Source organism: Mirounga leonina, unplaced genomic scaffold (assembly GCF_011800145.1).
Source record: "Mirounga leonina isolate KUSES-001 unplaced genomic scaffold, KU_Mleo_1.0 Mir_93, whole genome shotgun sequence".
NCBI lineage: Eukaryota > Metazoa > Chordata > Mammalia > Carnivora > Phocidae > Mirounga > Mirounga leonina.
The window spans coordinates 52,150,303-52,164,569 of NW_023270854.1; the positions used below are offsets into that span (position 1 = coordinate 52,150,303).

General features: G+C 39.3%; 1 protein-coding gene across 2 annotated transcripts in view; it reads right to left on the reverse strand.

Moving 5' to 3' along the window:
• Nucleotides 1–14,267, reverse strand: part of MYOM1 (myomesin 1) — a 155,693-nt gene that overhangs the window by 95,400 nt on the left and 46,026 nt on the right. For both annotated transcript variants that reach the window (XM_034995657.1, XM_034995658.1), the window contains exons 7-10: nucleotides 13,911–14,068; nucleotides 5,836–5,928; nucleotides 4,023–4,111; nucleotides 3,851–3,913 (exon numbers count right to left, since the gene is read on the reverse strand). In XM_034995657.1, the coding sequence (XP_034851548.1) occupies nucleotides 3,851–3,913; nucleotides 4,023–4,111; nucleotides 5,836–5,928; nucleotides 13,911–14,068 (403 nt within the window). The remainder of the gene's footprint in view (nucleotides 1–3,850; nucleotides 3,914–4,022; nucleotides 4,112–5,835; nucleotides 5,929–13,910; nucleotides 14,069–14,267) is intronic.

The following is a 14,267-nucleotide window of genomic DNA, read 5'->3' on the forward strand; positions in this document are numbered from 1 at the left end:
AAGAAGTACAAAGCACATTCCCATATATTATGATGTGAAATGGAAATTCTTGCTTCATTGGTCAGATAAGCTCAATATTTATTTTTATTATTGCAATGAATAGAATTTTAAGGGGCAGGCTTAATACCTCACACAGCACATAAATGAATACCACATTTAGCTTAGACTTAAATATTTAGCACAATATATGCACTTTTTAGATTCCTAGTTCATTTAAAACTCAACTGCTGTACTCTCCAGACAAAGAGCCAGATCAATTACTCATAAAAATAGAGTTTTCCAACTTATTGGAGAAATTTATTGCTTCAGTGTCTTTAATGATCTGAGTGAGAAAAAAATATTATAAGAAATTTCAAACTGAGTTTATAATATTGTGACTTTAAAAAATATTTTTCTTAGAAATATCTTACTTATAGATTGAGTAAATACCTGCATCATAAACCCTCTTAGGTTTTATTTACTCTTTTCTCAAGGGAAAGAGCTTGGGAAAATAATGAATCCATTAATGGGTTACCATGCCACGTACCTGAATTTGACATGTCTCTAATCCTTACAAAACCCCCACAGCACAGATATATTTTTCCTTCTCTTTCAGATGAGAATGGAGAAGTTCACAAAAATAATACACAGCTAATGTCCAGGTTTCAAAGGTATTATGTGTGAAATTGAAATTCAAACCCATAGCTGCCTGACTCTAAAATTTAGGCCCTGTCTCTCATATTTTATTTCTCCTCCTAACACCTCTTAGAATTAATTTGAAAATGCAAGCTAAAATTTACTGAGTTCAACTTGTGCCAAGTATTGTTCCCAGTGTTAAATATCTATTAACTCAAACCTCATAATAGCTCTCTCGGGTAAGTTCCATTATCATCTCTCTGTTTCATAGATGAGGAAACAGAAGCATAGGGAGGCCGAATTAACTGCCCACAATGACCCTGTGGAGCCAGGATTGACACTGGCAGGCAACCAGTTAACCAGGCAACCGCTCTGGCAACCGCTAACCAGGAGTGAAACAACTCCTCTTTGAAGCACAGGTTCCACCTGCCCCATTTCTATAGGATGATGTCCCACTAAGACCGGAAGGGAAACAATTCAATCAGACCTTGCTGCTTGGGAAGCCCGGCTGGCTCCAAAGCTGCCTTAGGGAGTAGAGATAAGAGTTACAAAATAGTGAGGGTTAGGTCGGGGTTTGGCAAATCGGTCAGCCGGATCTGGACTGCCTCCTGCTTTGTACCATTAGAAATAATTTTTCAATTTTTTAATGGTTGAGATAGAATCAAAAGAAGAAGACTATTTTGTGACACAGGCAAAGTCATAGGAAATTCAAATTTCAATGTTCATAAATAAGGTTTTATTGGAACACAGCCATGCTCATTTATTTACCTACTGTCTATGGTGACTTTTGTGTTACAATGGTGGCATTGAGTAGTTGTGACAAAGACCATAGGGCCCACAAAGTCTAAAGTATTTACAATCCTAATGTATTTACAATTTACAAATTACAGTTAGTTTACAAATTATAATTACAGGAGTCCTTGGCAGAAAATGCCAACTCTTGTCTTAGAATGTGGTTTAGAGGGACACCTGGGTGGCTCAGTCAGCTAAACATCTGACTCTTGATTTTGGCTCAGGTCACGGTCTTGGGGTCATGAGATCAAGCCCTGCCTCGGCTCGTGCTGGGTGTGGAGCCTGCTTCAGATTCTCTCTCTCGGGTACCTGAGTGGCTCAGTTGGTTAAGCGACTGCCTTCGGCTCAGGTCATGATCCTGGAGTCCCTGGATCGAGTCCCGCATCGGGCTCCCTGCTCGGCAGGGAGGCTGCTTCTCCCTCTGACCCTCCCCCCCTCATGTGCTCTCTCTCTCAAATAAATAAATAAAATCTTAAAAAAAAATGATTCTCTCCCTCTTCCTCTGCTCCCCCACCCCACCAAAAAAAAAAAAAATAGAATATGGTTTAGAGTTAGAAAGACCAACTTATAAGTCCCTACTCTACCATTATGTGTGGTTTTGTCTCATGATTTAACCTCTCTAAAACTATTTACTCATCTGCATAGTACAGATAAAAGACACCTATTTTATAAGCTTTGGGAGAGCATTAAATGATCATTGCATATAACGAAATGTCTTAGTATGCTGTCTGGTACAACTGATCAATATATATTAACTATCAGAACAGAACCATGAGCAGGAAGCTTTATCTATGATATTTATCAGCATATTCCAAGCACCTAAACCAGTACCTAGCACATAGTAGATGTTCAAAAAATATTAGTTGAATAAATGAAAAAAGCCCTCTGTTTTCTATGTTAGGAACAACTGTACTCAATTCAGGGACCAGTCAGAGGAGGATCTGAAAGATCAAGAAGTTAGAGAAGTAAGGGTGAGCTGGGTTTTTAGACCCTGGTTTGATGGAGAAGGGAGAAATGGGAGAAATATGGATGCTGATACGGCAGTGGGAATGAGCAGGATACATTCAGATGATTGTGAAATAAATGATTAACAAACCTGTCTTAGGGACAATGGGAGATAAGTCAGTTTCAGAATTTTCAACTATTCTATCTCAGTGTAAATCAAATGATGGGAGAAAAACATGATTTGGGGTGTGCTCCTCCCTCACTCCAACGGATCATTCCTTCCCACCCGCCCATGAGATTGATACTAAAGATTCAAACTTGGAATATTAAAATTAGGAGCCATCCCACAAAATTGATGGAACGGGTCATCTACGGACATCAAACTAACCAGTTAGGTGAAAAACTGACCCATGAGAAAGTATCTTCCTCAAGCATTTTCAAAACTATCACTTATTTTTAATGTTTAGAAAATAAGTTCAGGCTTGACTACCTTTTTCAGTCTGATCACTGTAAGCATCGAATTATCTGAACAACCATAAGGGTTTTACTTTTATTGCTTCCTATGAAAAGATGTTCTGATATAGGTGAAATTATTGAAGTTCACAAATTACCACAGATCAGAATATTTTTAATCATTTGTTATTAAAGAACATTTAGACAACATTTTATTTATTTATTTATTTATTTTCAGAGAGGGAGATGAGGAGGGGAAGAGGGAGAGAGAGAATCTTAAGCAGGCTCCATGCCCAGTGTGGAGTCCAACATGGGGCTTGATGTCACGACCCTGAGACTACGACCTGAATCGAAATCAAGAGTCGGATGCTTAACCGACTGAGTCACCCAAGAGCCCTTAGATTTAATTTTAAATTGCACTTCATAAATTAGTGTATTTATTTATTCATTCATTATCAAACACCTACTCTGTGTCAGGCATTGGGGTTTAGAGATAAAAGGTCCAGCTTTGCCTTCAAGTGGCTTGGAGCTCGGTGGGAGAAAAAGACACATAACAGTTAACAGCATCCAGCGTGATGGATGCTGTGGTGGAGGTGCCGTGGTCTCACTGGGGACGCCTAACCCTGACTGGCTCGACTTGGGGGTGGCAGTGGGAGTCAGACATGAATTTCTCCAGGAGGTGATGCTGACCTGGATGCTCTGATACAGGACAGACTTGTGTGGGGGGTGGGTGTTGAGCATGGTTAAATCTCTCTGCCCAGGTTTGTGTAATGACCTTTTTCAGTTTAATATAGAAAGACTTAAAAACTCTTTCCATTTTTAGCCCATCATATCTGGGCTTTTATAAAACCAGAACAAAGCAGTTATATTCAGAAGGAGAATAGTAACCAAAGAATCTAAGAAATAAAACCCAGCATAGATAGCTATTATATACATACTACCATATATTATAATAATCCTCTCTTTTATTTCAGCATTATAGAATGGCTTATTCTGATGTATTTTAAATAGAGATGACACTTAGCAAATATATTTTTAAACTTACAGCTGAGGGGTAGGGTGGAAACCCCAGCATGGAAGCGAGTCTCATCAAACTCTCCCTTATATCCTAGAAAAGAAAGCAGAAATGCATGTGAACTGCTGCCTGATTTATTTTTTATCAATGAGAATAAATTTTTAAAAATACACTTTGAATAAAACAAGTGCAGCAAACCTACTCTTTACCACGACCGAAGCATATGCTGAAAGCTCTCCTTTAACGTTCATCGCAGAGGCCCGGTACTGAGCAGTGTCTTCAAAATCACATCTGAAAGGACAGATGGAGATGAGTGACCATCACTACAAGCTGTTCTTCTATCAAGGATCTCTTTGCTAACATGGCACACTGCAAATCACTGGCCAGCACGTGGCTCGGGGGACTTTTGATGAAGCTGACTTGGATCCAGCTCCCTGTGGGATTTTATATAATGCAGGATACCTACTACAGTTTCAAGCCAGCAGCACAGTACGGGAGGAGGACACCTACAGCACTGTGACCCTAGCCCAGGTTCATTTAAAATGTCCAAAAAAACGCCATGTCAACAAACTGTTAAGCATATAAATTACAGCACGAACAGTATTATGATTAACTGGTCTAAAGTGGTATCAGGAGCAGAAAATGTCTGGCCATGCAGGTAACTTCCCAGAGCACCCCATGGGTACAACTTTCCTGCTGGCCTCCCTCGGGGAGAGTTTCAGTCTGGGGGCAACAGGGCGACAGAGAGGGAAAGACACAGCCTCTCCTGCAGGACTCCCGCAGGCTCCCCTGCAGGACTCCCGCAGGCTCCCTGAGCTACAAACCGGATCTGGGTCTGTCTAATGTGTGGTTCGGTGTTCTAGCTTCAAAGTGCAAATATGGTGTTTATCTCTCAACTCAACTAAGGTTCAGGTCACACTTGGAGTTTCAGCCCACAGCACAGCACAGCAGCGCCATTTAGAAGTTCCTACAAGTTATAATACAGAAATCGGGATAGGTTTAATAATGGAATAAGAGAAAGAATGATCTCACAGAGATGAACAAGCTAAGATTTCAAAGCAGGTTGTTTTGTGTCTTACCACAACCAATGTCTGTGTTCTTCGTTGACCTTCTGGATTTAGTGTCATTTGTAAAAACTATTTCTCGTTGAAATTTTATGAACATCAACGGAACTCCAGGAAGGTCAATATGGTTGCCTTTCTCATAACTATTTAATTATAAAGCAACCACATAGCTCACTGCAGCCTCAGTAGAACCACCAACTGGCAGAACTGAAGTGACTTTAGGTCAAGGTCAGTGCTTGGACAATGTCCCAGGGCCCTAGGGTCCTGCTTGAAACCCAGTATCATGTGTGTCACCTGCTCTGATCAGAATGATGTAAATTTTACTTTGACATCTCAGCATGTCATGGTTTCATGTGAACTAAAAATGGTGGGACTTCTTCATCCACATAACCATAATTGCATTCAAAACCGTATTAGGAGATAGATTAAATGTTGGAGGACTTAGAAATTTTGATGTGGGTTTGGCTTTCAAATTTTGCTTTGGATTTTGCTTTAAAAACATCCCCCTGTCCAGTCCTGCCTCCATCTGCAGGCTGAGAGGGTGGGTGCATAGTTTCCTACACTTCCTGGGGAGCTGAAGGAGAGAATTTATCCTGGTGCAGCTTACTTTCACTGCCACCCACCACAATCTCCATGGCCTTTGCTGATTCAAGGCAAAAAAGGATAATGCTGCTGATGATATCGATTTAGAATGGGGAAGGATAACTAAATATAAATGCCTATTTATGTAACTTATTTTCTCACTAATGTCTAAGAAAAACTCTCAAGTATATAAAAGGATAAGCTAAAAGGTACAAATTAATTTTTTTCTCATCATCACTAAATTCAAACGTAAGATCACTTTGTGACCATGGGGCATTTGGAAGAAAGGGGGACAGCGGTTGTGAACTGCTGAGAACACCTCCCCAGGCAACTGTCAAGCGACACACATGGACCCTGACGTCCTCTTACGCATTGATCTCCAGAGTGTGCATTCCATAGCGACTCTCAATAATATATTTTCCAGGGTTTGCGTGGACATTGATTGGCACCTGGTTTTTATACCTGTGAGACAACGGAAACAAGGCAAAGTAAGTTGAAATGTAAATAGTTTTATGATTAAAAGCACACACACACGTGATTCTTGTTCATGAAGGAACACCCATAAACACAGCACTGAGGTTGCAGCAGCATCTGTTGAATGAATACAAATCTACAGCAGATTAAATAAAATGCACTATAAATACAATTAAACTTCTCGATGAGCGTGCTTTCCTCTCCTCTCTCATAAAAATTACATTGAAGAAGTTGACCATTCACAACAGTGTGGTGGAGTCTCATATACACAACGTTGAATGAAAAGAGCCAGACACAAAAGAGTACATAGCATAGGGGAACCTGGGTGGCTCAGTCAGTTAAGCATCTACCTTTGGCTCAGGTCATGATTTCGGGGTCCTGGGATTGAGCCCTGCGTCAGGCTCTCTGCTCAGCAGGGAGTCTGCTTCTCTCTCTCTTTCTCAAATAAATAAGTAAAGAAATCTTTAAAAAAAGAGTACATAGTATATTGATTGCTTTTATATAAAGTACAAAACCATATAAGACCAAATTACTGCTGTTAGAAGTCAAGAGAGTGATTTCCCTGGGGTGTAGACAGCAGATATGAAGGATGCATCTTGGGTGCTGATATTGTTTGGTTTCTTGTTTGGGTGCTGATGACATTGGTGTGTGCAGTCTACAAAAACTCATCAAAGCTCTACATTTATATGTAATACATACTTTTTGTGTGTGTATATTATACTTCAATCAAAGACCTAAAGAAAAACTTGTCCATTGTTGACAAGACAGAAAGGAAGGCTTTGTGTTGGGGGTTTTATTGTTGGCTGTCTGTGTAGGATGAAAGCAAAACATTCTTCCTACTAACATTCTTGCATGTTGTTAAAAACAATATCATTGTATTGAAAGCTCTTATATTGAAATGTTTTGTTCTGTTAAAAGCAAGCAGGGCTCTCGGCTTGGGAGAACTTAAATATCAATCATGAAAGAAAAAGTCTGACAAATAAGAGTTGAGAGATTCCCTTTTTCTGACTGTCCTATTCCTGGTTAAGCCTCTCAGCCCTCAGAGGGTAGGCCCACATGGAGGGGCCCTCCTGAGACACCATCTTCTGAGTCTGGAAGTGGCTCCTTGATTCTTCACCACGTCCTCACGCCCTCAATAGCCAATGACTATGGTGCCCAACCAGGCTTTTCTGCTGTAGCCATTTTCTGTCCAAAAGAAGAGCTAGATTTCACTTATTTTCCCTTCAGACACCCCACTTCATGTGCACAGATAACGTAAATAACACTAATAACCACAACTGAGACAGAGCATTTACTATGAGCCAAACAAGGTTCTAAATGCTTTACACATAGATCAGAAAATTCAGTTCTGGGGCACCGGCGTAGCTCAGTCGGTTAAGTGGCTGCCTTTGGCTCAGGTCAGGATGCTAGGGCCCTGGTATCAAGTCCCACATCAGGCTCCCCTGCAGGAGTCTGCTTCTCCTTATTCCTCTGTCCCTCCCTCTGCTTGTGCTCTCTCTCTCACTCTCTCTCTCAAATAAATATATAAAATCTTAAAAAAAAAAAGAAGAAGAAGAAAATTCAATTCTTAACAACAACTGCCTGAGATAGCCTATTTTTAACATCGTTTTTCAGATAAAGAAACCAAGGCATGGAGAAGTTAAATAACTTGCCCCAGTTCACACAGCTAGAGAGCAGAGCTGGGATTTGAAACCAAGCATCCAGCTCGTGACAACATATGATGCTCCCATTTTCCAAATATACTCTGTTTAGCTGCATTTTATTTCTTCAGACTTCTAGAAACGGTTATAACGAGGTATGGGAGCAGGGAAAGTGGTGGAAAGGGAGAGAAAGAAAGGAACTAATCTTCAGTCAGTTCTTTCCTCTCCCCAGCTTACACACACACACCCTTTGTCCCTAAAACATATTCATTTTCTATACTTTTAAAAATGTGTCATTGTCTTTCTACACCTGGCAAAATCCCAGCTCATCCTTTGAGGTTCAGATCAAATGCCATTTCTTCAATAAACTCCTCCCTGAAATCCCACACGATATTGTTCCTGCCTCTCTACACCAGTGTTACTTGGTTCAAGCTGCAAGACAGAACATTCACCAGATTATGGTTGGATATGTGTCTCTTCTATTAAGCTGTCATTGCCTTGGTGACGGGGCTTGTGTCTGATCCATTTTTACTTCTATTCCCACTCTCAAGGAAGGATGAGTCATGGGCAAATATTAGGCACTCAGTGTTTGTTAAGTTGGCTTGAACAGAATTATTGTGTAACAATAGATTAATTGTGGCTTCATAATGTTTGGCTGAAGGAACAGAGTTCTGACAAACACATACTTCATGATATGGCTAATTTAAAATAAGCACATGCCAAGAAAGTAAACTGAGGCTCTTTGTGTCTCGGTTCCCTCTGATGTGAAATGAGAAGGTTGCACTGGCTGGGGGATCACAGCTGCGTGGCAGGTGGGGAGGCACAACCTTCTACCCCACCCACGGCAGAAGGGCGAGCCATTCCCTGCCAGCCCCAGAGTGTCCTCGGCCGGCTGTCTCACCAGAGCTCCAGGCAGACAGGGCTATTTGACCACAGACGGCCTAGAAAAAGAAATCTGCTAGGTGCTCCTAATTTCAAACATTCCTTGTATTGATGAACGACAGGGTAGAACAAGTTAAGCAGCATGTTCCTCAGAAGAAATTGGTCTCAGTAATTTCACACTTGACTCAAAAGCTCCCTCTTGCTCAAGTTTGTGCATGAGCTGGGGTGTTTTCGGTAGTTCTTTTTAGCATAAGGAGAGAAATGTGACACCGAAGGCTATGGCAAGTCGTACCTGAGCAACCAATTTAGTGACACTCAGTTTGGCTTCTGACCAAAAATGTTGTTCATATCTCCATAAACTTTGAGTTAAAACAGTATCTTGTAGCTGCCACGGGTTGCTTCACCTTCCTTGCTTTTCAGTACTACCCCACTGAGCACCTTAATGCCTTCCCCCAGCTAAATACCCAGGACTTCTCTAATGTGACCACCTGGCATAAGAAGTCGGTTTAAAATGTACATGCACACGATACACAACACTTTGAGGACCTTCGACTCTTTCCTCTGGAACTCCGGATGGCAGTTTAAGAAAAGCCTGATGTAAAGCAGCACGCAAGGACTGAGTTAAGAAGCAATTCTCTTCTCTTCTTTGAGAACTTCACCTAGTCATTCAGGTTTGGGGTCACTGTGAGACTGCCTATCTTCCACTGTGAGATTTTTGGCCTGCTCTGTATATTCTTCAGAGCTTGTTATTTCTGGAAAGTGAAATTCCAAACAGGCTAGTCAGAGGCTAATTTTGGAGAGTAACCTACACTTTGGGATTATTTGTCAAAAGGCTTCTGAAATTCTTTTTTTTTTTCTAAGATTTATTTATTTTAGAGAGAGAGAGTGCATGAGTAGAGGAGGAGCGGGGGTGGGGGGGACGCAGACTCTGCTGAGTGGGGAGCCCTGTGACTACATGGGCTCCTGAGATCATGACCTGAGCCAAATCCAAGAGTTGGAGTCTTAACTGACTGCGACACCCAGGTGCCCCAAGGCTTCTGAAATTCTTGTGACTATTCAGATGTACACCATTTTCCTTACCACTTTCACATAGAGTTTATGAACTACTTATTAGTTAATGAGCTTTCATTATACTGTAAGTATTTGTAGGATAATATTCTTCCTTTATGTATGTAAAACACAGACTTCATTCCCCCAAATAAATGTCTGAATCTTGGGCTGACTTGGTAATAAGGGGTTATAGTGAAAGCTCTTTGGCAGCGTACAGCATGGCCAAGCAAAAAGGTTCATTCCGATTTTTTTCTATCAACAAATAATGCATGCCAAAATGATCTTTAACATGCTGAATCTCACCACAAACTGTGATTACTTAGAATCCAACTTTGTATTTTTAATAAATAGCTATTACCCACTTTAAAAACCAGTTGGTTGAGAGAGATCTACCCCGTTAGATTAGACTTTGGACTTAATAAGAAAAATCTAAAATCTAAAATAAAACCCCAAACCCTTATGTTGGATAATTATAAATTATAAATAATTTTAATTTTAAACTATTTTAAATGTAGGTTGCTTTCCAAAGATAATACGGTAGTAATTAAAGCTAACTTTAAATAACATCGTGAATAACTCTAATCTTGTAAATAAATTCAATGTATGATTTTATTATGGAATTTATAAATTCTCATAATTTGCAAAAACAGGATAAGACTTTTCCAAATCTCCAGACTCTTCCTGAAATACATTTCTTATACTATTTTATTCTGAGGTTTTGAACTATTATCATGCCTAATGACAAATTTCTTTAAGTGTCTATTTGGCAATAATTTTAGGGGCAACGTGAAGAATTCCAAACAAGTATTTTAAGTGTCCCACCGCTTGACAGTCTAGCCTAGTATTCACAGATAGATCCAAAAACATGGGTGTCGAGTAAATGAATGAACTGCTACTCACTAACACCAACACATTGCTCACAGTGAGTTTGCATGAATCTCCCCACAGACTACAATCCAGATTTTCATTGACAAAATTGATCTAGACTTTGGACTGGAAATCCAATTAAATCTGGCTCTTTTTTTAAAAAAGTATAAAATTAACTCAATTCCTTCCTTTCTTAAAAGAGAACTTTTCTCTTTTCCCCTATTTCATATACTTAAAAAAAAATCTGAATAGGCAATACATTTATATGGTCCAAGAACCAGAAAGTATAAAGGTACACAGGGAACAGTCTCCTTCAAATGTGTCTGTCTTCCACCCAGCTCATTCCCACAGCTAGCTGTTCTCCTTGGGTTCTTACAAATCCTTCCAGAGTTTCTTTATGCAAGTAAAACAAATACAAATGTAATATTTTTCCTCCTCTTTTAAACCAATATGTAGCCTATTATACAAGTTATTATATAAATACAGCCTATTAAATTAAGTAAAACAACTTTGGCATTTTTCACCATATATACACGCTTCCTTTTGTGTTGACAAAGCCCTCCTTCAGGATGGCCAGCTTCACTGTGGTGGTGCAGAAGCATCCTTGCAACTAACTTTTCTACTGGACCCAATGCCTAAACAGGTTTCCTTCTGCTCTCAAAGTGACTTGGGACTCGGACAATGCCCCTTGGCATCTCTGCACCTGGCCCTGATGAGTGGTATGTGCTCCTGTCATTTAGTGCTTTCTCGGTAACCTCTAGGTTCCATTTAGACAGACTTGGTCAGTACATGGGATTGGCCAAAGAGCAGCTGCTGCCTGTTCATATCATTTGTTAGACCTCAGGGACTTCCATGTCCCGAGGGTGCTTAGTGGAAACTTGGAACTTAACCCTCTTTGGAAAGGGCTCTAAGGGAAACAGGCCCCAGGCACACATGCCCTGGAAAAAGCATGGCTAAGGACCTAACAGCTACAAGGCATGCCGAAAGCATCGTCACAAACTTGGTCCCATGATTCACCTCCTTCTATTCAGGAAGGCCATTCCCAATTATTTCTTTCATACTTGTCCTCAGTGTTAGGCCCAGAAAGCTACAGCTGAGTAACAAAAAGACATAAATGCCTGCAAAGTAATCACCAACAACCTTGGTTTGTGCTTGGGTTGTGGGTCTCCTGCTCGTTGAGGGGACGAATGCTTATTGAAGACTGGGTACTCTGTACCAGTGTTACAAAGTAAGTTAGAGCTTCATTTAACAATTATTTTTTAAAAGGCAGCATACCCAGGAAGGTACACTGATCCCACACATAGTTTACTCCCAGGGGTGGGTTTACCTGGAGGCCAATGGATCTTCCAGTCTCTCACCAACATGTGTCTCCTCAAGGCTCACTGCCTAATTTATATTATTAACATTCTTTTTTGTAAAGAGTGACCCTGAATTGTATGAGCTTCATGCCCCACAAAACCTGGATCTGACCTTGTTTACTGCCATAGCCAATTTTCAGTTATCTGCTAGCTGTCTAAATTTAAGCTTTATCCAAGGGCAAACCTTGCTCTCTGAAGTACGGTTCGCTATTTTCTTAGTGGTCCACTAGTTCTTCTGTTTTCATATTGACTTTCCACTTGGCTTGCAAGGCAACAGGATTTTCTGTGAAATGCTCTGATCGCTCCCTATGGGGAGAATTTTATAAAGAATGGAGTTGTCCCCTCCAAGCACTAAAGGATATGCAGGAACTTGAGAAGACTTGTTACAGTAAATGAATAGCTTCCCAATCGTTCCTGAGACAAATCTTGTGTCTATATCTTCATTTTTGTTTAAAATGAGCCCCTGGGATATAGACTCATTGTTAAGAAAAAAAAAATATTTCAAAGCCAGATGTGAAAGGTTTAGGGAGCCAACCATACTATTTCTTAGCTCCATTAGTGAGAATAACTGAAAATTGACAGAATTTCTATTTTTCAATTTAACTAGGATTCAAAGAGTTGCCAATTTAGTCATTTCATATTTTTGTGGGGAGTTTTCATATTTTTTGCTTGTTTTTAAATCACTCCTTTCCCAGCCAACAAAACATTATGCAGGAATTTAATCTCTGACAGAGTTTGAGCTCTTCCTTCGTGAAAACACATGACTCTAGCTCAGTAACACCATCAGTGGTACATGGCGTGGTTGTATTGTGTCTTAGCAGCTATGTATTTAACAAAATAAACAAGTGCTTAAGAGATTAGTATTTATCTCCTAGAAATTCTTTTGTATCCTTTTGAAAATCATCTTTAACTCTAATTTTTAAAAAGCAGGAAAAAAAAGAATATTGCGCAATAAATAAATCTACTTGATTAGGATTCCAATTATTTGTTTATCAGGAGTACATTTTAATTCATAAGAGGAATTTCTTACTGACCAAAGAATTATTAGAGCTGAAAATTTGTTATTCTTCACACATTTCAATTGGAAAGTTTAGATTTTTTTTATGAGGTGGGAAGTAATCAGTTTCTTAGAGGAAATAGCCCTTTAATGGGCCAAACAAAGTATGTAAGTCCATAGTCGCAGAGAAAGGTGGGGCTAAGACTGATTGATTCCTAGCTTCATTTGGTATACCTTTATACTTTAAAGCTTGTAAACTGACTTTTTTAAAACTTCATTTTCATTGAAATATGTTCCTTGTCAGTTACCTCCATTAGTCCTAGGCAGGTGTCTAACCAACAGAAATAACGGCCTTAAGAAAGGAGGAGTCAGGCCCTCTGCAGGTGGCAATGACATTCTGTGTGGCATTTATACTGCAACATAGGGTGCATTTACCACCACTCCTGAGGATAAAAAAACAGCATGCAAAATACCTGTGTCAGGGAATTAAACAGAAAACATCTTTTTAGGTTGGCTCCATCATTTTCATACTTCTGCTGTCTGTGGCAGGTATTCATGACATATAACAGGAAAGTCTGGAGTTTAGGGATCATCAAGTCATTGACAATTGCAATGAGAAAGAGAAAATGGGTTCTTATTCTTTATGGAAAGAAAATTTCTTAAGACCCCGTATTGAGTAATATCTTCCATCCGGGTCCCTCTTCTGTTTGGCTTTAGAAAGCATGTTGAGATCTCAGCTCATGTGAGGAGTAGAGATGAAGCCCTCTGGGTTTTAATTATCTTTTTAAAAGAGCATTGCTTCTGGTCACAAAATAATACCTATACTGTATGGGAGCAAATTTCTATTTACATTTTATGGCCTATAGCAGTTGTAGCCATATATTTTCTTTGTATGTAAGTATGTTGACTATATTTTAATACTTTATGCAATAAAGTCCCCTTTTATAACAGGATTATGAAGTATTATAATATATCGTAATGTACATGAGACTGTTCTTTCTTCTCATTCATAAAATATTCATCCTGGTATCCTTTCCTCACTATTTAAAAAATCTGTACAAACTTGTAGGTACTTTCATTGACTCTTGCATATTCACAATGCTGAATATTTTCACTGGAGGTAAAATTAGTTTTGTGTAATAGATTCTATGAGTAATTTTCATACAGATAACATACCATGTGACACGAGGTTCTGGCCAGCCTGATACAGAACAATGTAATTTTACGTTTTCTTTCTCCCAAACAGTGTGGGAACGAGGTTTAATGACAAATTCAGGAGCATGGAGAAGATGATCTTCATTCAACTTTCTGTGAAATGCCTCAGTTTCTTCTAACTATAAAAAAATATATGAAAATATTATGAAATCAAAGTAACCTGTGCTGCTAAAATAACAATAAAAACCCAAATTATCATTTTTCCACTTGGAGGCTTACTTTTCTATTTAGACCAAAAGGCCTTCTCTTTTTCCCCGTTTTTAAAAAAGATTTTATTTATTTATTTATTTATTTATTTATTTATTTATTTATTTATTT